Genomic DNA, 27,057 nt, shown 5'->3' on the forward strand with positions numbered 1-27,057 from the left:
AAGTGAGTTGCGAAAGATCACTAAACCATCTCACACAGCGGTGGTAAGTGTCAAAAAAGAATGCATCTTATTTATTAAGGCCTGTTCAGCAAAGATAATCGAAAGATCACCTCTGAAATACAAGCTGACAAGGGGGGCCAGTTGCTTAAACTCAGCAGTTTGTGCCGCTTCCGTGGAAGCTGGCCAGAAGCAGCTAAACATTGCACTTGAAGTACTTATAGAGCATGGGCGCCTTACAGGCCTACAAGGAGAGAGAGCAAGTAGATCATATGTACAAGTGTGCTCGAACAGCACTGCACAAGTGCGTTTGCGAAAATTTGATCGTGCAAGAGAGCGCTTGGAGAAGCTGTGGGTGGAACTCTGTGCAAGTTCTCATGAAGAGCTACTGCTGTTTGTGAAGATTGTGCTGTGCCTTTCACATGGAAATTCTTCCGTGGAGCGGGGATTTTCAGTGAACAAGGAATGTCTTGTGGAAAATATGAAGGAGGAGTCACTTGTAGCACAAAGGTTAGTGTACGATGAGGTGTCTGCAGCAGGTGGTGTTGCAGAAGTTGACGTAACAGACAAGATGATAGACATGGTTCGAAGTTCCAACATCAAATGGAAGGAAGACCTGGAGAGGAAAAAGAAGGAACGGTTGGACGTATTGGATGCTGAAAGGAAAAAGAAGAGGACTGCGGCTCTTGTGAAAGAGCTTGAATCAAAGAAGCAAAAACTGATGGAAGACGCACAGCTTCAGGTCTCCATGCTGCAGCAAGAGATTGAATCCTTGAAACAGTGAGGGCATTGCCGATGCAAGTAAACAAGCTTTTCTGTTTGTCGAGGGACAATTATTGTGTCTTTGAATATTTTATTTATTGTAAAAAATGCTTTCAGACAAGGGAATGCAATAAAGCAGCATGGTTTCCATTTTATATGAGCGCCTCATAATTTCTTTTTACCGCTCAGGAGTTTGTTTTCCAGTGCGCAGTTTCTTCCAAGCAGACGTACCGGTCATGGAATTTGCTTGAAATGGTCATGGAAAACCTGGAAAAGTCAGGGAATTTGGAAAAATGTAATTGGTAGACACCCTGTTTATATTTTTAGATTCACCCACGAAAATTGTTCTCACAACATCCACGACTTTTCTATGCCTTTATAACTATGGACAGCTTTCAACTTTATCGCATTGTCTGCCAGGCCCCACAGGTACTCATGAGTGACAATTCGAGTGCTGAGAAGGCCGCCCTGCAGCAGACATAACCGTCAGCAAGGCAGCTTTTGTGCCATTTTCATGTGGCACAAGCGGAGTGGCGCTGCCTGACGACATCACACAACTCTGTCGACAAAGACCAGAGGAGACGATTCATGTCTGCCTTCCAACTGGCAAGTTTTTTTGCAATCTAGTTGTAACTCTAGCTCTAAGATACGAGGTGCATTCGTTGCATCTGCACTTAGTGAACAAATTCACAATGGTCTGCTATTTTAGCATTCGTTTCATGTTTCCAAGATGATGGTGCTGGCATAGCAGCATAAGTGTATAAAAAGCACAGCTGTCCTGCAAGGCCAGTGCATGAATTACCTTCACTTCCTCGTGATATAATTTGGAGTGTATGCCGCACAAGATGCCCTAATCTGCAGATGACAACGCAGACAGTATTTGTGTCCATTTTAATCACATTTAAAAAGCACACCAGTAAACGTCTGGTGGGTTCAAATGATTTCAAATGCCATAAAATGAGGCTTGTACAAATATTCAAATGCTTTGAATATTCAAATGAATAATGCAGTAATCAAATTTGATTTGAATCGAAGTTAAATTGCTGAAAATTTTGAATTATTAAAAATGAACAAAATAGGTGTATATTAGTCCACATGTAACACTTTGTAAAGGTAGTTTCACGGCAGTGGAGGGATGCTAAACCATGAAAGCACTTACCCAAGCATATTAGACCACATGTAAAAGTGGTTTCACTGCAGTGAATTGGTGCTAAGCCGTGAAAACACGTAATCAAGAGAAATTCGCACTGCAACAAAGCCCCACTTCAAGGTTTTAATAAAGAATTACAATGACATCGATTCTGCTTTTTTTTTTTGTTTTCAGTTTAAAAGCTCGTTACACAGATTTATATGCTCTAAGTAAAAAAAAAATTGAAACGCAGCATATTTTACTGGCTATTACTTGGACTGCACCAAAAGTCGAATGCTGCTACAATTCGAAGTTGTTGCCACTTCCTTTGATGGAAAAAAAAAAATGGCCTTTGCATAGGCCCTGTTTCAATTTTTAAAGATCTGTGCAAGTTTGTTTGGCCATGACAAATATGCCCCTTTTTGTTTATAATATGCAATATATATACTATTACAATTCAATTAGATATTATTCGACCAAAATCATTATTCGCTTCGAATTCACTTCGAACCTAAAATTTTCTATTCGCACAAGCGTACAGAAAATGTCAGCAGCATCAACTTTTATGGACCACCGCTTGGCAATTCGTAGAGCAGACCGCGCCAATCAATTTACAGATTACAGCGCTGCGCACCGTGCACAGCCTCCATTTCGAAAAACAATTCCCGCGCTCCTTTCCTACACCTGACCAATCCTCCTTTCATGAGCAGTGACACAAATTCGCCGATCGGCGACTTGACGAAGCACACAGCTCATCGATTGGGTTGAACCAGTCACGACGGCAGGCTACGCTTTTTCCTCCCTTTGAAAGAGAAGGGTGGCAAACCGCACGAAATTTTGAAACTAGCTGAAACCAATGCTCTAACCCCTGTGAATTCCTTAATGTATTTGCAAAATCCTTGAGGAGGCAGCATGTTCACAGAGCAAAGGTGCACATATTTTTGATTTTTGGTCCTTGGGGGTTGTTTACTGGCCCTTTGAACTGGGGCAAGCATGTGCAGATCACAAAGTGACTTCAATGCAGACAGTGAAGCATGAATCTGTATTATGGTGCAGTTTAAAAAAAGCGAAAATATCCAAATACGAGCACCTCATTGAAAAATTTCCTGCTATCTGCAGGTCATGTATGCAGACACAGCAGAAAAACTTGAAGCTGCCACTGCTGAAGTGAAGGCCCTACAACACGATGCCTTCGTGTATAGAGTTCTGACATTCTTGCGCCGACAAGAAGAGTGGGTGCAGCTCTACCGTTTGGACGTGTTGACAAGGGGCCACAACACCAACAATTTTGCGGAGGCAACCATACGCGTGCTCAAAGACATTATCCTGAACAGAGTCGAAGCATTTAATGCAGTCGCACTCATAGACTCGGTGGCTCTGGTGTGGGAGAAATACTTTGAAAGCCGTATCCTTCGCCACGCCTACAGCCGTGTTGCAGCCCATCAACTGCTGTACAAGCGGCTGCTGTCGAGAATGCCGAAAGACGCAGCCGAGGCCATCCAAGTGGTAGGCCAGGGACAGTACATTGTGCCTAGTGCGACCCACCCCAGCTCCAGTTATGAGGTCTATGCTGACATAGAACTATGTACGTGTCTCTTTGGTAAACAAGGTGCATTTTGTAAGCACCAGGCTTCGGTGCAGAAAAAGTACGGAGGACTGTTTCCGAATGCTCCGGCACTGAGTACTGACGACCGGTACCAACTGGGACAGCTGGCCCTGGGCGAGAAGTGTCCCCCGAGGATATTTTTCGAACCCTTCCAAGAGGAGGAGCCCAGCAGTAGTTCCAGAACCACGGCAGGTACCAGTGCCCAGCAGGAGGAGCCAGACGAACTCCAAGCAATGCAAGGCACCAGCACGCAAGAGGCCACACACCTCGCACCTCCCTACAGGGCGCCCAGCAGTTGAGCCAGCTGCCAAGAGAGCAAAGAAGAGGCCCCATTCTTTGAGCCACAGCATAGAGAAAAATGTGCCTGGTGCAAGGCTGCACTGAATGGCAGCTGCCTCCCACCAACTGGGCGCACGACAGTTCTAGACACAGAGCCAACTTAGTTTCAAACATAATTTCTAGGGTTTTATGTGGCGAAACGATGATATGATTGTGAAGCACACCGCAGTGGGCGACTGATGATATGTGGGGTTTAACGTCCCAAAACCACCATATGATTATGAGAGACGCCGTAGTGGAGGGCTCCGGAAATTTCGACCACCTGGGGTTTTTTAACGGGCTCCCAAATCTGGGCACACTGGCCTACACCATTTCCACCTCCATCGGAAATGTAGTCACCACAGCCGGGATTCAATGCCACGGCCTGCGGGTCAGCAGCCAAGTATTTTAGCCAGTAGACCACCGCGACGGGGCCCACAGTGGGTGACTTCGGATCAAATTAGGCCATGTGGGATTCTTTAAAGTGAACCTAAATCTATGCGAAGGAGCAGCTCATCGCCACTGCTGCACTTGATGCTTCATCTTTGATTGAACCAAAGCGAGAACGACTCCTCGCATTAGCTGTAATATCATAACCTTACAATTGGTCACCTTAGCCACAGGCAGAAGCATTTGGCTCTGCACTACTACCTCAGTATCATGCATACAGCCTTGTCAAAGCTGATGTTAAAGAATGGTGCTCACTAATCCCACTAGTCCCTTGGATCCACCAGGTGTGGCCCTTACAAGTCTCAATCAGATACTCATCAATGTTCTGCAGTAACATTGTGCTATTCCACCATGAGTGACTTTTGTTTCCCCTTACCGTCAGGAGTTATGAGGTCTTCAATTGCGTTTTTTTGAGGGACGGGGGGGCTAATGTCCAAAAACCACGACACTGACAGTATTGTTATGTGCCACTTACCTAGAAAACGAAGAAGTGAGAAGACTAGCTGGTGCCTGTACTGGCCATCGTGGTTGTTTTTACCCGCAGTACTGTTACTGTTGAAAAAGGGTTTATTGACGACTGTTGCGACGGTGGTCCTACGAAGAAACACGATCGTGCAAGAGCAACGGTCAAGCAGATGCCGGCGATGATCAGCACGAGCCGAGCGAGCGAAGCCCAGCACCCAGTACCCAAGCGGTGGCGATGTTGCTTGCCAACGACGCTCTTTCTTCTTCACAATTTGCCCCCGCCGAAAAAGAGCCATCCTGGCGACCTAAGAGTCTGGAGGCAGAGGGCTATAATATGGCTTAAGGCGGGCGACGTGGACGATGTCACGTCCACGCCGGCGCATGTCGTCAGATGGGGAAAGTGGCTCGATGAGAAAATTCACCGGCGAGGTTTGCTCCAAAACGCGGTATGGGCCCTCGTACTTTGGAACGAGTTTTGAGGAAATGCCGGGGGTTTGGTAAGGAACAGCCAGCCATACAAGTGATCCCGGGGAATAGCTGGGGCTTTGGGAAGAGTCGACGTTGTTTGCTTTCTGGCGCTGTTGTTCTCGAGACGTAAAGGTGCGTGCGAGTTCACGGCACTCTTCCGCATTTCGGGCAGCTTCGGACACAGATGGGCATTCGGATGCGTCAGGACGGTGTGGAAGGAGAGTATCGATGGTGTGGGATGGTTCGCGTCCATAAAGAAGAAAGAAAGGTGAAAATCCAGTGGTAGACTGTGCCGCGGTGTTATATGCGAACGTAATGAATGGAAGAATGCGATCCCAGTTAGTATGATCGGATGTCACATACATGGCAAGCATATCGCCAAGGGTGCGGTTAAATCTTTCCGTAAGCCCGTTAGTCTGCGGGTGGTATGCCGTGGTCTTGCGATGAACAACATAGCATTCAGAAAGCAGAGACGTGACGACTTCTGATAGGAAGGCTCGACCTCGATCGCTTAGTAGTTCTCTAGGTGCACCATGTCGTAATATGAAGCGATGAAGGATGAAGGATGCTACGTCCCACGCAGTGGCACTTGGAAGGGCGGCGGTCTCAGCGTAGCGTGTTAAATGGTCCACAGCGACTATAATCCACCGATTTTCATCTGATGTTGTCGGTAGAGGGCCATAGAGATCAATTCCGATCCGATTGAAAGGTTTGGCAGGGCACGGAAGCGGTTGAAGCGCACCGGACGAGTGGAAAGGCGGTGATTTGCGACGTTGACAGTCAGGACAGCCCATAACGAATTTTCGAACGAAATTATACATTCCGCTCCAGTAGAAGCGATGGCGAATGCGTTCGTAAGTTTTGAAAACTCCGGCATGACCACATTGGGGATCGTCGTGAAAGGAGGCGCAGATTTGTGATCGCAAGCTGCTCGGGACAACCAAGAGCCACTTACGACCTTCGGGGGCGTAGTTGCGTCGGTGTAGTAGCCGATCACGAATGGCGAAATGAGCGGCTTGACGTCGGAGAGATCGTGGTACCGCAGTGGTTGACGATCCAGAAAGACAGTTAAAAAGAGAAGCGATCCACGGGTCCTTGTGTTGTTCACTGGTAAAGGAGTCGAGGTCAAGAGATGCGATGGAGATACCAGTGGTTCCGCAGGCCGAGTCGGGAGGTAAAGGCGAACGCGACAGGGCGTCGGCGTCAGAATGCTTGCGTCCGCTGCGATAGATGACACGAATGTCGTACTCCTGGATTTGCAGTGCCCACCGAGCTAGGCGGCCAGAAGGGTCTTTCAATGTGGCGAGCCAACAAAGTGCATGGTGGTCCGTTACCAGGTCGAATGGGCGACCGTACAAATAAGGGCGGAACTTGCAAAGCGCCCACACTAGCGCCAAGCACTATTTTTCAGTGACGCTGTAATTGGTTTCAGCTTTAGTAAGTGTGCGACTCGCATAAGCGACGACGTATTCGGAGTAGCCCGGCTTGCGTTGGGCGAGGACGGCGCCTAGACCAACCCCACTAGCGTCTGTGTGAACTTCCGTTGCAGCTGTTGGGTCGAAATGCCGAAGAATTGGAGGAGATGTTAGCAGACTACGGAGCGTGGCAAACGCTACGTCACAGTCAGAAGACCAGGATGAAAGGTCTGCATCCCCGCGTAGGAGGTTGGTCAGTGGTGACATGATCGATGCAAAATTTCGCACGAAGCGCCGGAAGTACGAACATAGTCCGACAAAACTGCGTAATTCTTTCAGTGTAGTAGGTTTCGGGAACTCAGCGACTGCTCGCAGTTTTGCAGGGTCGGATCGAACACCATGCTTGGAGACGATGTGCCCCAAGATGGACAGCTCTCGCGCGGCGAAGCGGCACTTTTTAAGGTTCAGTTGGAGCCCAGCGTTGGTTAAACACGTCAAAACCAGTTGGAGCCGAAGCAGATGCGTAGGAAAATCGGGAGAGAAAACGACAATGTCGTCGAGGTAGCATAGCCACACAGACCACTTCAGTCCACGCAGTGTGTTGTCCATGAGCCGTTCAAACGTGGCAGGAGCTTTACAAAGACCAAATGGCATTACGTTAAATTCGTACAGGCCATCTGGTGTAATGAACGCAGTTTTCTGGCGATCAGCTTCTGCCATAGGAACCTGCCAGTATCCAGATCGTAAGTCTAAGGAGGAGAAGAATTCGGCTCCTTGTAGGCTGTCAAGGGCGTCGTCTATGCGCGGTAATGGATAGACGTCTTTCCGCGTCACCTTGTTTAATCGCCGGTAGTCGACGCAAAATCGAATCGATCCATCTTTTTTTCGAACTAGAACGACAGGAGATGCCCAAGGACTGTGCGATGGTCGAATAACGCGACGGCGTAGCATCTCTTTGACCTGGTCGTTGATGACGTGACGTTCTGCAGCAGAGACACGGTACGGTCTTTGACGCAATGGCTGGTGCGAACCGGTGTCAATGTAGTGGTGCACTGCGGAAGTCCGACCCAATTGCGGCTGAGAAACGTCGAATGAATTCGCGAAGTGCTGGAGGAGATTAAGAAGCTCGGCGCGTTCATGGGCACTTAAGGTGTCGGCGATGGAACTCGAGAAGGTGTCACTCGATGAGCACTCCAGTGGGGAAAGGGCATGAAGTTCGGTCGAGGCGCTACTGCACGATTCGTCTGGCATGCTAAGGAATAAAGAGGAATCGAGGTACTCCACTCGACCGAGACATTCGCCGGCAAGTAGCGTAAGCGGTGCAGAAAGGGGGTTGTGAACGAAAATATTGCTTCGGCCCGCAGTGACGTCGAGTGTAGCGAAAGGCAAGGAAACAGCTCTGCGGCTCATGAAAATGTCGGAAGGTGTAAACATTACTGTAGCATCGTTATAGTCATCGCAGCAAACCGGGACAACGGCAAGGGAGGCTGGCGGAATTTCAGTGTCCTCACGCATGACAAGTTTTGGCGACCGCTCAAGGGTTTCGTGCAAAGGTTCGTCACACAGGTGCGAAAATTGAACTTCAGCGCGTGCGCAGTCGATGATGGCATGATGATTTGACAGAAAGTCCCACCCGAGGATAACGTCATGCGAGCACACCGAAAGGACGATGAACTCAACAACGTACATAGAGCCTTGGATGAATATGCGGGCCGTACAGGTGCCAAGAGGTCGAACTTGTTGTGCGCTAGCTGTACGAAGCGATAGTCCAGAGAGCGGCGTGGTCACTTTGCGTAGGGAGCGGCAGAGCTGGGCGGCTATAACAGAAACGGCAGCACCTGTGTCGACGAGGGCAAAGGCAGAAACACCATCGACAGATATGGCGACGACGTTAGCTGGTGAAGTGCGAGGACTTGAGCATTTCGACGACGGCGCAGTTCTTGCCTCTGGAACTGCGGCGTTCAGTTTTCCCGGTTGGAGGAAGCGGGTCTAGGACGCATTGGGGACAGTGATCGCCTGCGAGGAGATGGGGAGCGGGGAGAGTGACTTTGAGGCTGGTGTGACCGAGACTCAGGAAAGTTAGTGTATCCGTACTGCGGTGAGGGATAGGGAGCAGGTATGTGCATGGGCTGTGGGTCATACGGTAACGGCCGAGTAGCGTCGTGGAGTGGTTGGAAGCGACGGCGACAATATCGTGCCACGTGTCCTGGAGTACCGCAGGCGTAGCAGATCGGTCGATTGTCAGGAGTGCGCCAGGAATTGCTGACTCGTGGTGCGGCCCAAGGTGTCGAAAATAGGGCGGAGTGGGGAGCGACTGAAGACATGGGTGGCAAATGCTGCTGGCGGGGTCTGCTACGTACCACCTGGGCATACGTGAGAGGCGCGGCCACGGGCTGCATAGCCGGCGCATGGGCAACAGGCATGGCCACAGGCTGCTGGTGGGCAGCGACGGGAACAGCCTGAGCTACCTCTTCGGCAATAACGTCGCGGAGTGGTGAGGGCAGACGAGAGGACGGCGGCTGCTGCGTGAAGGGAATCAACGACAGTTGCCGAGCTACTTCTTCACGCACAAAGTCTTTAATCTCTTGCAGGGTTGGTGAGTGGTCGGGAACAGAAGTGAGACTGGAGAGCGAGTCGGCGTGTGAGGAAAATGGCCGAGTCAGGGCGCGCTGCTTGTTCAACTCGTCGAAACTTTGACACAAAGTGACAAGTTCCGCAACGGTGGCAGGATTACGGGCCAGGAGCAGCTGATATGCACCGTCATTTACCCCTTTGAGGATGTGTTGAATCTTCTCCGACTCGGGCATGGTGGTGTTCACACGGTTGCAAAGACCAATAATGTCTTCGATGTAGCTGGTGAAAGATTCCGTTGGCTTTTGTGCGCGAGTCCGCAAGCATTGTTCTGCTCTGGACTTGCGGACTGCGGGTCGGCCAAAAACGTCAGCAAACAAGGTTTTGAAGATAGACCACGTCGTGATGTCGTTTTTGTGGTTGTTATACCACATTTCGGCCACGTCAGTGAGGTAAAAGATGACGTAAGTCAATTTGTCCGCGTCATCCCACTTGTTGTTTGCGCTCACCAGTTCATAGTTAGCGAACCAGTCTTCCACGTCGGTCTCATCAGCTCCGCTAAAGACCTTGGGCTCTCGCAAACGAAGAACGCCGGGGTTGCTGGGGGATGGAGTGGAAGAGCCAGGTTGCGCGTTGTTGGTAGCCATGATGGGAGGTAGCGTTCGGTTGCGCAGCTCCAGGTTCAGGCGACGGGGAATGTCAGCACCTTCCACCAATTGAAAAAGGGTTTATTGACGACTGTTGCGACGGTGGTCCTACGAAGAAACACGATCGTGCAAGAGCAACGGTCAAGCAGATGCCGGCGATGATCAGCACGAGCCGAGCGAGCGAAGCCCAGCACCCAGTACCCAAGCGGTGGCGATGTTGCTTGCCAACAACGCTCTTTCTTCTTCACACTGTGAATATTGTAAATACACTCGTTTTCTGTCATCTCTTCATAACATCTTTGATGGAGGTGCTGGGCACATCAGGAGCACACAACGGAACTTCGCAGCAGGCGTATTCTTGGACAGTCCATCATGCCCGCAGACAATTCTATTGATCCAGCCCCCGCTATGCCGAATGCACCCAGTCACATTGTCGTGACCCACCTCCGAGGCCTAGGCCCCTTCTGCGGGACTGATAACAGTCAGGTGAAGTGGCTGGCCAACTAAGAGTGCAGCAGCAGCAGCAAGACCAATCGCTGGGATTCGACTTTGATGCTTGCAAACGTCAGGTACTACCTCAGGGGTAGGGCCAGCGTGTGGTTCGACACACACGAGGAGAATTTAAACGTACGTAACAAAAAAAAAAGACGTATGTAAACAAACAAAAAAATGAAACAACTTTTTGGAAAGCCCATTGCATGCCAAGAGAAAGAACTCTCGTGCCGTGCCCGAACCTCAAAGGAGCTGCACATGGTTTACATACAAGATGTCTTAGCCTTGTGCCGGCAAGTTGATAGCCAAATGGCCGAAGCCAACAGTCACCCACATTAATGAAGGCATCGCTCACGACGCCCTTCACTTGCTCGTGTACAAAGACTGCTCCACCATTTACGACATTATCAGGGAGTGCTGAAGTTTCAAAGAAGCAAAAAGCCGACATGTTACGCAGCAATTTGTTCAGCTCCCTACCACTGCTGCCACGTCGTCGTGCAAAGACGTCTAGATCCAGCCGCCGCCCTGTACCAAAAACTTCCTGCGTCTCGTGCGGCGTAATATCGAGGCAGCAACTCCATCTGCTCCCCAGGCTAATTCTCACGAGGAGGCCCGCCCGACAGTGTCATTAATTCAGGCCGCCGTGCGCGAAGAACTGGCGAATGCAGGCATGCAGCTTGTATGTGCCCAAAGTCATACTACGTCAGCCCTGCTCCACACTACCAGCCACCACTGACTTATTCCGGGTACCATGATTCGAACCAGTGGCGCACACGAGAAGACGGATCGATATGCTTCAACTGCAATGGCGCCGGTCACATTTCCCTCTATTGTCGCTATCGTCGGCCATCGTCTCCTCGTGCACCATACCGTCCAGACCACACTTCATCCTCCCCTTTGCACGGCAATGCACTGAACACTAATGCCCGAACATCGACCCCACATTATGAGCCGTCGCCGTCTCCCCAGACCCAACGACTTTCTCAGTTGCTTATGTCCCGTCGCTCCCCCTCACCGTCCTTCCTCGGGAAAACAGACCAGTGCAGCTCCCGGAAGGTGATGCTGCCTTGACTGATCGACTCGAAATCCTCTGTTAACTCTGGCATCTCGACAAAAGCTTATGGATGTAGATGTAGAGGGCATGCCTGTTTCAGTGCTCATCCACACAAGGGCCCATAATCATTGATGAGTGCTCACCTTTCTCGTTGTCTTCCTATAGTCGTTACAGGCGCCTCATCACCTGTTGTTCGCGAAGCCAATATCCGTACACCTACCGTCCTTTGAATGTGCTTTGCGCATGTGAGCTTCGATGACCACAACACCTCAGTTCTCTTTGCTGTTCTGGACGTTGCTCCTTGGACGTTCTACTGACGCGAAGATTAGTTTTGCCTCACTATTTTGTGACTGTTTCTGCGAACAACTTTTGCACACCTGTCCTGAACTTTGGACGCTGCGCACAACTGCTTCCTGATGGTATCTCGCTGGGCACAATATCACCTTTAGACGCAAACAACCCTGTTGCTCTGGCCATTGATGCCCCACAGTCGCCTCCAGGCAGCCCTGCTGCTGGTCCGACACCTGATGACACATTCGAAAACATGATTGCCCCGAACCCTGACCCTTCTAAAAGCCAGGACCTACGCCTTTCCTAGGAGTCATACCGCGACTTTTGATTTCGCCTCACCCAAACTTGGACAAACATATCTAGTGAGGCATCGAATTGACAACGCGGACATAGCACCCATTCATCGACACCCTTAGCATGTCTCGGCGACCGATCGCAGCGTCATTCAAACGGAAGTTGATGAAATACTCTCTAAGGACATCATGGAGCCATTTTCGAGCCCTTGAGCGTCGCCCGTAGTATTTGTAAAAAACAAAGACAACACCAGGCAGTTCTGCGTCGACTACCGGCATTTCACCGGCACTTCAACAAAATCAAAAAATACTTCTGCCTATTGCTGCAAATAGACGACGCTATTGATTCCCTTTTGGTGCACAGTACTTTTCTTCCATCGACCTTCGTTTGGGCTATTGACAAATAGCTGTCGATGAAAATGATTGGGAGCTAAGTCATGCCCTTTGGGTTGTGTAATGCGCCAGCAACATTTTGAGCGTGTGATGGACTCTCTACTGAGGGGTTTCAAGTGGTCCACATGCCTCTCTGCTGCCTGGACAATATCGTAGTTTTCTCCCCTTACATTCATTAGTCACCTGCGAAACTTGTCGGCCATATTGCAAGTCTTTCACATTGCTGATCTTCAACTCAACTCTTCAAAATGCTGCTTTTTGCGCCTGGAGATCGCCGTGCTTGGCCATCTAGTTGACGCTGCAAGTAAACGAGCTGATCCAGCAAAAATACGCGCCGTCATCAACTTCCCTATTACACTTTCTTCCAAAGAGGTTCGCTCGTTTTTTTTTTGGCTCGTGCTTCATCCAATGTGCTTCAAAAAATAAAAAAACCTTTTCGGAAAGCCCGTTGCACGCCAACATAAAGAACTCTCGTGCCGTGCCCGAACCTCAGCGGAGCCGTACATGGTTTACATACAAGATGTCTTAGTCTTGTGCAACATATACGTCGTAACACGAGGCAGCTGGCTGTTCGCCTTTATTTTATTTGACTGAAATCCAATGTTGCCTATGGACACCAATGATGCCTCCTTCAACATGCCCACCCACTGAATACGCTCAATAAGCTATAGCCCATGCCGACCATACACGTCAACTTGTGTGCGTTCGGCTAACCGACTCGCAAGCGGGCCAACGATTTCCTTACGAGAGCAGTCATATAAATACTCACTTTCCTCCAGGATTTCTGTGCTGTGGTCTCCAGCACGCTGTATTGGGCTTTTTACAAAGCTACTGTTCCCGCCCTCCGAACCGTACCCTATGCACCGCCAAGTGACCGTCGTGACATAAGAAATTGAATTGTCTTTGTCCTCGTCGACTCAACCCCGTACCAACATCGTTTACGTTGTACGTCTGAAGCCATGTCATACACCGGGCTGCCGCAACGCACATGTATAATAACCACTTTTATACCGTCTTTCTCTGACTGCACCGAGTCGGTTCCTTCACCGCCGGAGGGTAACGTTATGTGCCGCTCACATAGAGAGGACGAAAAAGTGAAGTACTAGGTGGTGCCTGCTCTCGCTATCGCAGTTGTTTTTACCCGCATTACTGTGACTATATATTGTAAATATACCTGTTTTCAGTCATCTACCAGTAACAATATCATTTATGAAACACCCGTTGGGGCACAGACATACTTTCGGAGAAGGTTTCTGTGCTATGATTCTATTTCGGGCCTTACAAGGTTTTACAGCAAAATACTGAAGTACCCTATGAGGTTCTCCCAGAAGGCACCTCAAGAAACTGCTATTAGCTTCCAGAAAGCATAGTCGCGCGCGTTTCTAGACTTTAACCGTACTTTTCTTGCTCCGACTCGTCTAATTAGCAACATTACAGTGTATTGACAACTTAGCATGGTTTCTTTTAATTCATCTTCTCCATTTTGTTGTTTGCTGTTTATTCTTATTTGATACCTTGCTTGATAGCGGCCGATTGAGCTATTTTGCGTTATGACATGCCGTCCCATTGTATAGTGCACTCATCCTTTTTCTTTCATTCCAATGTACTGCATCGAGACTGCCACCGCGGCCGGGATTTCAATGCCGTAACCTGCAGGTCACCACTAGATGTGGTGGGTTGGTCCTCAGTGCTGTCGGCCCACATCACTCAATGTATAAAACGGTACCAGAACACCACTTGTCACCACCAAGTTCCCTGCAATGCACACTTATGTGTTAACCCGGCAAACTACCTGTGCTGTCAGCAATAGTATGCCCTTCTGTGAGCACCACATCATCCAGTGCATCATTATATGATGGCCAACTACCGAGCCCACATTTTTAGTACCGATGTGCCACTTGCATTTTCAATTTTAGCTCAAAACAACAGAGCCCTACTCTAGTGTCAAGATGGCTGAGCCTAAGTGCAGTATAGTGCTTTCTGGTCAACAGAAAGTCAAATTGATATTGCCTGTGTATGCACCATGCTTCATCTGTGTACTTTACACACATTGGCATGACAGCATCGTGTCGATAGTGTCCATTTAATATACGCGCCTGCTATGCCGCTTCCACTGAAATTCTAACAAAGACTTTGTGCTTTTTGAATCAATACTTATTTGCAGACTAGTTAGTTTCATACTTGAAAACTCTGCTTGCAGTGCAAGCTGATGGAAAAACGAGAAGGGGGACAGGAAAGAGTACGCTCTTTCCTGTCTCCCTTCTCATTTTTCTTTCAGCTTGCACTGCAAGCAGAGTTCATTTTGCTTTTCAAGGTTACTACCATGACTGTTCATACATGAACTCACCAATGTGTACATTCACGTATGTCTATGCTTGACGCATAAAGTGTTATCTTTGTTGTGCCATTCTCCTGTAAATACCTTCAGTGTTCTCTCATGGGACAGTTTTCATGTTAATAAATTATTATCTCATGTATTGCATATTTATTTTTGCATGGGTATAGTGGTTACAGCAGTTGGCAGCTGCAATTTTAGTAAGCTTTGCCCTAATACATTCTTTTATTGAGGAAGCCTCTCAAAGGAGACATCATGCAGAGTAGAGCCGCATGGAGTGCACTCGACAGTTTCATAGAGAAGGGTGGCAGATTATTTTCAGATCACATAACACAGGGGGGCGAAAAAAAAAAAGCGACAACCACAAACGGGCGAGGATAACTGCGAGTCTAACTTGCCTTCACCTGAACACGGGGCCGTATTGCAGTGAAGCCATGAAAAAAAAAAAACCATCCGCGAGGAGCTCTCCGATAAGTTTAATTCTCTTGTATCAAATTAGTTCGACTAAAGACAATGTCTTGAGGCTGCATGCTTTACTTTTAGCTTCGACATTGTGGTAGTGACGCACAACAAAGTTTAGCGCGCAGGCTTTCAAGGATTTTACGATCGCACGCATGTATCACTACTACATTTCTGTCCTTGCTGCCCGAACTCAGTTCGTAGCCTTATTTAAAACGACAGTATCAGAAACGCGCTTTCAATAACAGCATGCTGAGAATCGACAAAAACTCACCAAGTGGAGTTCAGTAATCTCCGGTGCGGCGTTTTGCGCAGCAGGCCTAGGTGTATCAGGCGTAGTCGGTCGACTCGGCTTCAATGCATCCTGAACGGCGCGGCTTTGCGACTCGGCAGTGAAAGGTGGGGCACACGCTTTCTTCATGAGTATCCAACTCGGCGTAGGGAGTTCGTTCAGTGGAAGGTGGGCGCACACGCTTCTTTCGCGAGTATCCTACTCGGCGCAGGGCTTCCTTCCGAGCACTTGGCAACAGGCGTAGTTGGCGACTCGGCTTTATTGCGTCCTGAATAACGCGGCTTTGCGACAGTGAGAGGTGGGGCATAGCCTCCTTTATTTGGTGGGGGCACACGCTTTATTCACGAGTATCTAACTCAGCGCAGCTCGTTCGGTCAGACGAGCCGCACACGATTACTTCGCGAGCATCCGATTGCAGGGCCATATGCCTTGGCAGGGCTTCTTTCCGCGAGCGCGACCCCCCGCTAGGCTGGGTAAGCGAAAGTAAGCGAAAAGCAGATAGCAGACATCGTCAATAGCATCGAAAGAGAATTAGAAGCACAGCCAACAAAGGTGTGGGAATATGACGAGGTTGTTAGCTGTATACTAAAGGAAATAAACAAAGTAAGGGAAAAAAACCGCTGGAGGGGTAAACGGAAACCACGAAGCTGGTGGGACAAGGAAGAGCGACGATGGGCCTCTAGACTGCACAGAAAAGCAAAGCAAATGGGATATCAGGATGATGAGGTGCAGTTACGTTGGAGCCGGTACCGAGAAAAGAAATTCGAGGTGCAGAAACTAGTACAAGCGAAGATTAAAGCTGCGAGTGAGAAATAGGTATCAGACATACGTAAGAAGGATAAGAGTGCCCCCCAAAAATTCTGGAACCATTTAAAGCATTGGGAACGACGACTGAAGAGATGCAGACTCGGGAGACGCGTGAGGCGCCCAGCAGGAGCAGTCGCTCATCGCGTCGACTCCGTGTTTTCTGGATGTTTCGCGGCGGAAATCACCATATCCAGCGTATTTGTCGTTACGAATCGACGCCACAAGTCATCGCGACCATCCTGACGAAAAATCAGGTGGGAGGACTTGCATTTGACCATTTTATGTCCGTTTCGTGTTCGCTGCGCCGGAAGAAGAGCCACCTGCATAGCGTTTGCCGTAGACACCGCTGTGACGCAGCTAGCGTCGCGAGGAACCACGAAAAACGTGGCACCGTTTTTTCTTCGCGGTGTGCCGACAAGACGCCGGGTGAAGACTTCGAGGGCTCGGCGCCCTACAGGTACGAGGTTCCGTTATCAAAGATTTGGCTAGTACGCGACCACTACGGTGGTTGGTAGCCATCGCCACGAGCCTTATGCTCGTCCAAGTGCGTTAAACCACATGAGTGATACTGCAGGATACAATAAAAAGCCTGGGGGCTTACAGGTGCGTCCAAGCATCATAAAGCCGGCACGTTTGCAAATTCACAACCGCGAAATGGCTCAAGCGAGCACAGCAGCATTGGAAGACGATGAAGCTGAGAGCAAGAAGCCTCGCTTAGAAGAGAATCCTCTCGACGATAAAACGTCAACTTATCACCTAAGTGATGAAGAAGACATGGGCGAAGATGAACCATTTACGTTGGTTACTTATAAAAAGAAACGAGCAGAGGGTATCCCAGTCGTCTTTCGTCCAACAGCTGAAGGTGCTAGCTTCTGGAAAGTGAACCCCAATCGAGTGTCAGCTGAAGTAGTTTCCGCTGCTAAAGAAAAAGTGCAGTCATTCAGAACGACCAGAGATGGAAGCTTTAGTGTCAGCGTTGCTTCCTTAAGTTCAGCTAAGCGACTTCTGATGCTTTCAAATGTAGGTGGCCTGGAAGTTAAGCCTTTCATCCCAGAGTCATACACTCGGAACGTTGGGAAAGTAAAACATGTTCCTCTGCAGTATTCAGACCAACAATTCCTAGAGTACTTGAGAGATGCAGGGGTTATATCGGTGCGACGGCAAATAAAATACTACCGCCAGGAAGATGGAGGAGTAACGACGCGTCCACTTCACTCAGTGATCCTGACTTTTCGAGATGACCGCCCGATTCCAGGAAGAATCTACTTAGGATTCACCAGTCACCCAGTGGAAGAATATCTTAGTCCAGCACTTCGGTGCTATAACTGCCAGCGATTCGGACACATGGCGAAAAGTTGCCGTAACACACGCCGGTGTAAGATCTGCTCAGAAGAACACCATCATAAGGAGTGCAAGTCTGTTCTTCAGCCTAAGTGTGCAAACTGTGCAGGTAATCACGCTGCCTCATATTCAGGCTGCCCGCAAAGTAAAGCTGCTGCAAAAATGCGTCAGCATGAGCTCATCCATGGAAGAAAACCGCGCCCCAATGAACCATCTCCAAACCTTGAGATTGTTCATCCTGTACGTGATCCACCTCAGCGGCCACCGCAACAACAGCCGACAAGCACGCCAAGAGAACCGCCAAGAGAGACGCCAAGAGCACACTCGAGAGACCACTCACGAGAAGTACCTTCAAGTAACCCAACCTACGCGTCAAAGCTACGAACGCCCACGGGACCTCTGCCGGAAAGTAGCAAAACCGACAGTGCAGGTGTTCGCCCCAAAACGCCACGTCATTCTCAACAGGCCTCAGAAAATCAACCATTCAATATAGACCGTGCCTCTGCATCAGTCATGCAATTGATTCTGCCAATGCTTTTCGCAGCACTTAAGGCAATCCTGTCTGCTTTACCGGAAGCAAACAACCTGCCAGTAAAAGCTGCTTTACCGGAAGTAAAAGCCCTGCTGCCTCTGGAAGCACTACTGTGTCAACAGTCCGGGTCGAACCTGCGACAAGTAGCATATGAATAATCGCTACAAAGATGTCTCCATATACCAGTGGAATGCCAATGGTCTTCGAAGGAAGTGTGCTGACTTCCGTAAACTCCTTCTGCAGTATAACTTTCCAATACTTTGCATCCAAGAGGCAGGAATGAATGATGATTTCCGCCTCTCCAACTACGTGATATATAAGTCATCTCGTCGAAGTGGTCCTAGCAGAGTACATTTGTGCGTCAGAAAGGACCTACCTTCTCATCAAGTTAAGTCAAGTGATTCGGACTTCCCGGAATTCGTCGCTTGCAAAGTATCCTTTGGTGAGCAGTGCTTTACAGTGATCAATTTTTACCTACAACCTTCAAGCCGCATTTCGGTGGAAGAGCTAACAAATATCTTCAACATTTCTAATTCATATACGTTTATATGCGGAGACTTTAATGCGCACAACATAATCTGAGGTAGTGATCGATGTGATGCACGTGGGAACATTGTTGAGTGTGCCGCAGACAAATGCAATTTGACAATTTTAAATGACGGCTCCCCAACTTTTCTCCGAGGGCATAATTACTCTAGTTGCATCGATGTAACCTTGTGTTCCCAAGATGTAGTGAATGGTGTGGTATGGACGACGGATGTAGAAACACGTGGAAGTGACCATTTTCCCATTCTAATAAGTCACCCCTACTTGCGAAAAGACGACACCAGACGCTACAGCAAATTGACGAACTGTAAAGCTTTTCGGCACCACATAACAAACCAAAATAGTGAACTCACGACAGTTGAAAGGTTTACTGAATTTCTGCAAGATAATGCGAATAAATGTACAAAGAAAGTCCCGATTCCAAAAGACTATGCTGCAGTCGATGGAGAGTATGAACATCTAAGAGCCATCAGACGACGTTCAGAAAGGGCATATCGACGCAGTGGAAGTTTAGAAGCATACAAAAATGCACAGAAAATCCACAGTGTAATGCGCAGACGGCTAGAAAATTTAGGTAAACGACGCTGGCGTGATTTCTGTGGCACGCTCTCTCCCCACACACCTGTTCCAAGAATTTGGCTTGTAATTCGAGCACTTAGTGGCCCTGTATCACAGAGCTTCCCATTTCGTGCTCTTGCTGTAGCTTTGGACAAACCGGAAGCTGTGGTAGCAGATGAATTTTGTCAACTTATCAGTAGGCCCGCCGCATCACAATGTGCCTTATTTGATAATTCTGTTGCATTAGCCAGCCAGAAAATTAATGCTTGCTTTTGGGCCCAGCATCCTCAGCTAGACCCTGTATTTACATTAAGGGAGCTGCATTGTGCTATAGCATCATGTCATCAAAAATCGGCCTCTGGACCGGACGGCATTACGTACAATATGCTAAAGAACCTTGGGCCCACAGGCACAACTATTCTCTTAGATATTTATAATAATCTATGGACGCAAGAAATTGTACCCGAGTCTTGGAAGTCTGCTCGCATCATTCCGATCTTAAAACCGGCTAAGACACCCTTGAACCTTGAATCCTTCCGTCCAATCAGTCTGACAAGCTGTGTATGTAAAGTAATGGAAAAAATGATTGATGCGCGACTTCAATGGTGGTGCAACAGAACTGGTGTATTCTCCAACTACTTGACAGGATTTAGGAAACAGAGATGCACAATGGATGCAATACTGGACCTAGTAACGTATGTGGAGCATGAACGCACCTGTGGTAGTTTGACGGTCGCAGTGTTCTTGGACATCAAAAGGGCATTTGACACAGTCAGTCACACTCATGTTCTGCTGAGTATGTTGGAACACGGACTGTCCGGCAGGTCTTTGCGGTGGGTATCCAAATTTTTATCAGGTCGTAAAATATTCATTCAGACAAGCGAAGGAAAAAGTGCAGAACACGACGTCAGACAGGGAGTGCCACAAGGAAGCGTACTCAGCCCTTTTCTTTTCAACTGTGTTATGGCTGATTTAGCTAAAAGACTGCCTTCCAGGTTGAAATACTCCTTATATGCAGATGATGTGTGCATTTGGGCATCTGGCACGGACATACGGTTAATTCAGATTGCATTGCAAGACGGAATAAATATTGTCAACAACTTTTTAAAAGAAAAAGGAATGATTCTATCGCACGCAAAGACAGCTGTATTGCCCTTCACCCGTAAGAAGTTAAAGAACTTCAATCTCAATTTAGAAGAAGGACCACTAATGATTGTGACAGAGCATCGATTTCTCGGAGTAATACTTGATAGGCAGCTATCATGGGCACCTCACATAAAGAAACTCGAAAACGAGGTGAATACACTAGTGAATATACTCCGCAGAATTGCTGGCACATCATGGGGCGGATCTGTATCATTCATGCTCGCTGTTCACAATGCTTTAATACGACAAAAAGTTGCATATTCTGCAGCAGTGTTACACGGCCTTTCCCGCACTTCAGAGGAGCGACTTCAAAGACTGTTAGCTAGGGGACTGCGCGTCTGCATAGGTGTTCCACGAGCGACTTCCAGCAGCCTTGTCATAGCAGAGACTCGACAACCACCCTTTCCAGTCATGAGAACAATTGAAACATGCCGCCATTTTTTTCGCTTACAGACGCAACACAGGGACCACCCATTGGCGCTGGAGATTTTACTAAGAGACAAAAGCAATGCTCATAACGAAGTCCAGAGTAATGTACATATATTACCCAGCCATGAATTTTGGAACTCTGAAATGGACTATCCTCCATGGGTGCTTGTTATACCAAGCATTGAATTCTCAGTGGATGGCATTATTAGAAAGAGAGACATGTTCATCCAAGCTGCTCAACAACTAGCGCTTTATCAGATACACATGCGGTATCCAGGGTACATACATATTTACACAGATGGCTCAAGTACTACAACGTCTTCAACATCGGCATTTATCATACCACAGCTCAATATTCAGGAATCGTTTAAATTATGCCGCACGACGTCATCTACAACATCTGAGCTCTTCGCTATTCTGTATGCTCTAAAGTTTATAAACTCGGTAGCAGAGGCTAGAAAATGGGTACTTTTCAGCGACTCACAGGCCGCATTAAGATCACTCTCCAGTACAAACAGGACAGTAATAAGTGATAGTATGACATACGAAACGCTGAAGGAGCTCACTAAAGCAAAGAAGGCGCAACATGAGATCGAATTCCAGTGGATACCTGGCCACTGCAACATTCCTGGAAACACAGCTGCCGATGAAGCAGCACGACAAGCACATCGTAAAGACGTTACTGTTTCTTTATCGATTTCGAAAAATGAATTGCGTAGTATTATAAAGAATACAACTTTCAGAATGAGCAAAACTGCTTGGTTTGACCAAAGTACAAAGAGCTGCGATTTATATCACATCGATTCATTTATTGAATTCAAAATTACGCTGGCATTAGATAGAAGGATGGAAACTCTAATTCACCGATTGAGGCTAGGCACCGCATACACAAAACATTTTTTGCACAGAATCGGCAGAGCTGAAACTCCCGAATGCGATTGTGGATTTATAGATGAAGACGTATGTCACCTTCTCATAGACTGTCCACATTATGACACGCCAAGACGCCGTCTTAAAAGCGAACTGTTCGCATTGGACCACAGACCATTTAGCATGAAAAAACTTCTGGGCCCGTGGCCAACTGGAGTTTTACAGTCCCACGCTTTAAGAGCATTAACACGTTTTTTACAAGACAGCGGGATTGCTGACAAGTAGTAACAAAGAACAAGCTTTCATTTGTAACACATGTACTTATTATATACAGTATCATGTGACACCCATCACGTGTGTGTTGTGAAATGAATGACGTGTCGACTATTGTGTACATACGAGCGAATGCATCTTTATAGGGACCAGACGTGTGCTTTGTTGTTGTGTTTTGTGTTTGTTGTTTGTGTTTTGTTGTTTCCAGAGACTTCTTACAATGACTTTCAAACATTTACTTACCATTGTGATATGTACGTATAAATGTGTCCTTACATATCTGTGCCTGAGTTTTCTATTTTCCATGCACTGCTTTGTATGTTTTTGCTTCAAGATACGTGTTCAAGTTTCAATTAACGGCTCAGGAGTAGCCGGCGCCATAATGGTGCGCCAACATCTCCTTATATATCATATCAATAAAAAAAAAAAAAGATGCAGACTCAGATACAGGACGGGGACGGTAACGTTCTCCTGGGGGACAGCGCATTAGAATACCTACATGGAGTCATAGGAAATACTTTCGGCCAAGCACGCGAGAGGGCGGCTAACTGGACACAGGTGGCAAATAAAAGAGTGGCAGATGAAAAATTTAATATCGAATTTTTGGACTGGAAAAAGGCAGAACACAGTGTTCCCAAAAGTACGGCAACAGGACCGGATGGAATCCCGATAGAGATTATCAACCATTTGGGACCAGCGGGACAGGCGCACTTGTATGGAGCCATCGAGCGCGCTATAAAATCCAAGAGGATTCCTGCACACTGGCGCGAAAGTAGAATGAGTTTGATCTACAAAGGCAAGGGAGAAAGGGACAAGGCGAGCTCTTACAGGCCGATTACAGTCACGTCAGTGCCCTATAGATTAGCTATACAAGCCATCAAAGCCGAGTTGTTGCAGTGGGTTGAAAGTAACGGTATTTTAGGGGAACTGCAAAATGGATTTAGGCCGGGTCGACGCTTGGAAGACAATCTTTTCGTCATAACCCAGACCATCGAAATTTCGGCAGCACAGGGCAGACCAACATGGCTACTGTTTCTGGACATAAAGGGTGCCTATGACAACGTGGACAGGAGATTGCTGTGGCATATACTGGAAGAGGCGGGGATTGGGTCGGAATTTGTAGGGCTGCTAAGGGCAATATATGAGGATAACAAGGCACACATTACATGGGAAGGGCGTACATACACAGAGCCCGTGTACATTCGAAGAGGTTTAAAACAGGGGTGCCCTCTTTCGCCATTGATGTTCACACTGTACATTAGAGGAATGGAAAGACGACTAGAGGAGAGTGGATTGGGCTTTGATTTGTCACACCGAAGCAATGGAGTGTTAGTGGAGCAACGGATTCCGGGATTGATGTACGCAGACGATATAGTGCTGCTGGCGGATAATGCAGAAGAACTTCAAAAACTGGCTGACATTTGTGGTGATGAGGCAACGTACCTAGGCCTACATTTTAACCCACAGAAATCTGGAGTCATGGTGTTCAACGAGAAAGCTCATGTAGCACCAATAAGGATACAACAGGAAGACATACCATTAGTAAATAAGTACAAATACTTGGGCATATGGCTTAATGAAGGAAAAGGCTACTTGAATGCTCATGAAGAACACCTCAAACTGAAAGGGAGACGAAATGCAGCAGTAATGAAACATAGAGCACTTTGGGGACACAATAAGTACGAGGTAGTACGAGGCATCTGGAAAGGGGTAATGGTGCCGGCGCTCACGTTCTCTAATGCCGTATTATGCTTAAAGTCAGATATCCTGTCCGGGCTGGAGGTTAACCAAAAGGCAGTCGGCAGGTTAGCTCTGGGAGCTCACAGTAAGACTACAAACGAGGCTGTACAAGGCGATATGGGTTGGGCCTCATTTGAGGCGAGGGAAGCACAAAGTAAAATACTGTTTGAGGAGCGACTTAGACATTTAAATGAGAAGAACTGGGCAGCCAGAGTGCACAGATACCTATACCTGGAAAGTGTGGACACCCAATGGCGGAAGAGGACGCGAAAGCTGGCGACTAAATATAACTTAACCACGGCAAATAAGCAAAGGGGGCCAGTTAAAAAGCAAGTGGGGGAAACAGAGACGCTCATGTGGAAAGAGAGGATGGAAAAGAAGGGATCGCTGGGAATCTACAAGGCAAGCAAACAAGAGATCCGGAAAGAGAACTTTTATGACAACAATAAAGGTAGTGCGTTGCTCTTTGAGGCGCGGGCTGGCTGCTTGAGAACTCTAACTTACAGGAGCAAATATTCGTCACAGGATGAGACATGTGTTGGATGTGGCATAAATAAAGAAACAATCGACCACATAGTCATGGAATGCCAAAAGATTCAGCCGGATAGAAATGGGGGGAAGGTGACACTTCCTGAGGCGCTGGGCTTCGCGGTTGATGGAAGCATTAACTGGTCAGCAGTAGGTATTACTAAGCAGCAGCTGGAGTATTGGTGGAGGAAAAGCAGAGAAGTCGATAAAATAACATCCCAGCCAAAAGTAGAGGCTGGGCAAAATTAAAAAGACATCCGAGTTGAGGGACAAAATTTAAACTCGAACTATTAAGGTAGGCTAGATGGTGCATGCCGTCACCCCGATTCAAAGGGGAGGCCTTTAATCATCATCATCAATACTATATGAAAGTGCGGGGAGCGACAGTGCGATGACACAGTTAGGCCGGCGGAAATGCATAGCCTCCAAGAGTGCTGGGCCGCGGTGCATTCTGGGTGGCTCTATCCGCTCGCCTTTGTAAACTCGCCGGGGGCGAGGGCGGCCGAGCAAGCACTGGAAATTTCTAGAAGGAAATAGGCGTGGTCATGCCGAGTCGAGTCATCCGACGCGGAGGGTATTCGAACCGTCTCGCCCTCTCCCCAGCCTTCGCTGCGTATCGCGCCGACGAAATGACGAGAACCTTCTGGAATCTCGCGCGGAAGGTATTTAATCGAGCGGCCGAGACGAGAGAGCAGGAGAAGACGGAAGTTAGCGCCAGGGCGCGTAGGGATTCCGCCGTGTAGTCGGCGAAGGTTTTGTCCGTAGCGACAAAGCAGGAGAAGAAGAGGATTTCCACCTGAGGGGTGAAGGCTCGAGCTACAGACCAGAGCGTGTGTTTACCACTATCGAGCGAAGACGCGTGGCAACAGCTGCGTGTGTGAAGCCGACGTGTTTCCGGCGAAGAAGTTTGAAGCTTGGAGAGTGGCCATTTGAAGACGCGAGGTTTCCTGGAAGAGAACTTCAGGGGGCAGCGGAACGACAACAACGCTGGACTTTGAGTGAGTGATTCTCGGAAGAGTATCATTCAGACTTTTGTTCCAAGGACTTCGGACTGAATAGGTTTTCTATCTCTTTAGTCTTTAAGTGTCTTGGTTGTCCAATGCATGCGACTGCATTGTAGTCTGTATTGTTGTTTGTGTCCGCTGTTTTGAGTGTGGCTGATTGTACTGTGTAGTACGTTGTTTGATTGGTGACATATTGTACTCAACTATTGCGGAGTGTGCATACTTGTATATTGTTTTCGATCTGCCATTATTGAGAATATAATTTTGTTTGTTTATCAACTCTCGGCTCTGACTTGTTTTTGGGCCACAGCCGGCGCCCGCTGGCGCGCCAAAAAGGACCACTTCTAAATTTTCCACGCTTTCGTGGAGCGGTTCGGGGGGCCGATCTTCGGCCCTTGGAATTAGCCCGGCGATCGCCTCCCTAATTAACGGGACTTGTGACATTGCCGGAGCAAAGCGGTGCCAGTTATGTGCCAGTGTAAAATAAGACAATGTTCGTGTGGTTCGTGCTTGCCGGGTTTCTGCCTGAACCAGCTCGTTGTGGCTAACACTATGTCAATAATATTACCTCTTCGTAGGCGTACTCGCTTGTTGCATTGTAAAAAGTTGTAGAGATGTAACTGCCGTAGCCGGAATCAAACTCCCGAGCTTCGGGTCGGCAGGCGAGCACTTTAGCGCCTGATCCACCGTAGTGTACGCAACTTTAAGCAGTCGTGTAGCTCTGGGGTAGAAAAATGGGCTACTTCACAAAATGCCTGGGTTCACATTTGGCTTCAACTGTGATTTTTGTTTTGTATGGTTTAGAAATATTTTACTCTCCGGCATTGTCACTGAAACAGCCAGCAGAATCTTTTTTTGACGTAAGCTTTTTAAAGTTATCATGGTAAGATTTGCCATGTCTGTTTTAGCGATACTTGAGAATAAAGCCTTACTGTGGGCTTCTAACCTGCGGGACACGCCCAAGTTTCATGGGTAATGGGTATGCACCAGATGTGTATGGGAAAAGGTTTCATGCTTTACTCGACAGGTATTTCATGTCATTCAAGCCATGACGCATCAGTCATGTTTGTCTTACACTCATACTCTTATATGCCAGTTTTGGTACGTACTAGTAAAGGAGGTGACCACCAGAGCACCCAGACGCAGGTAGCTAGATAGATGGACAGATCGAAACGATCAACATACCTTTATTTTGCTAAAAAAATGCTTTGATACTCGGATGGTGCACACACACTTAAGAACAAATCGGAATATACTTTGGAACATAGTCAAAGATTGGGCATGTGACAACTTTTTCCTATATTAAGAGTGGAGCTGTTTAATCAGAGCATTGGTTAGCGATGGGGGAACAGAAATAACTATCACCATGAACGAGCACATGCTCTCTTTGGCATCTTGTTCATCTTTTCCTGCTGTGCTTCACTCCCACAACATATGCGCCGACACGTCCGGCATGGGATGCATTAAGACTGATGGAGACTGATGCATTAAGACTGATAAGTGCAAAGAGAACGCAATGTTGGCAAAAAAAAATCTCAATGAGACGGCATTCAAATCTTCGCACTGACAATCTGAAAAAAAACTCGGCTATCCAGGCCAATGCAAAATTTATCATAGCTTTTTACAGTATAGAGTGCGAGGGAGTTGGAAAGATAAGCGAGATTGAGGAACAGGGGAAAAGGTGAGGAGGGAAAATGTGTCGCATAGAAAAAATGAGGAAGGAACAGAATCAAAAAGTGAGGGAGAAAGGTGAAAAAAGAGAAATAGAGTGGAATCTAAAATAGACAAAAATAAATTGTAGGAAAGAAGACATAAATAACATATAAAAAGAACAAGAGGGAAAAAA

At 47.7% G+C, this 27,057-nt stretch overlaps 1 protein-coding gene across 1 annotated transcript in view; it reads left to right on the forward strand.

Annotated features, from left to right (window-relative positions):
• Positions 1 to 25,490, forward strand: part of LOC142784029 (uncharacterized) — a 33,013-nt gene extending 7,523 nt beyond the window's left edge. Inside the window, exon 2 of the mRNA XM_075882651.1 lies at positions 1,180 to 25,490. Within this exon, the coding sequence (XP_075738766.1) occupies positions 3,011 to 3,793 (783 nt within the window). The 5' untranslated portion in view covers positions 1,180 to 3,010 and the 3' untranslated portion in view covers positions 3,794 to 25,490. The remainder of the gene's footprint in view (positions 1 to 1,179) is intronic.
• The last annotated feature ends 1,567 nt before the right edge of the window (positions 25,491 to 27,057 follow it).

The sequence above is a fragment of the Rhipicephalus microplus genome, unplaced genomic scaffold, assembly GCF_043290135.1.
Source record: "Rhipicephalus microplus isolate Deutch F79 unplaced genomic scaffold, USDA_Rmic scaffold_13, whole genome shotgun sequence".
NCBI classification, from domain to species: Eukaryota; Metazoa; Arthropoda; class Arachnida; order Ixodida; family Ixodidae; genus Rhipicephalus; species Rhipicephalus microplus.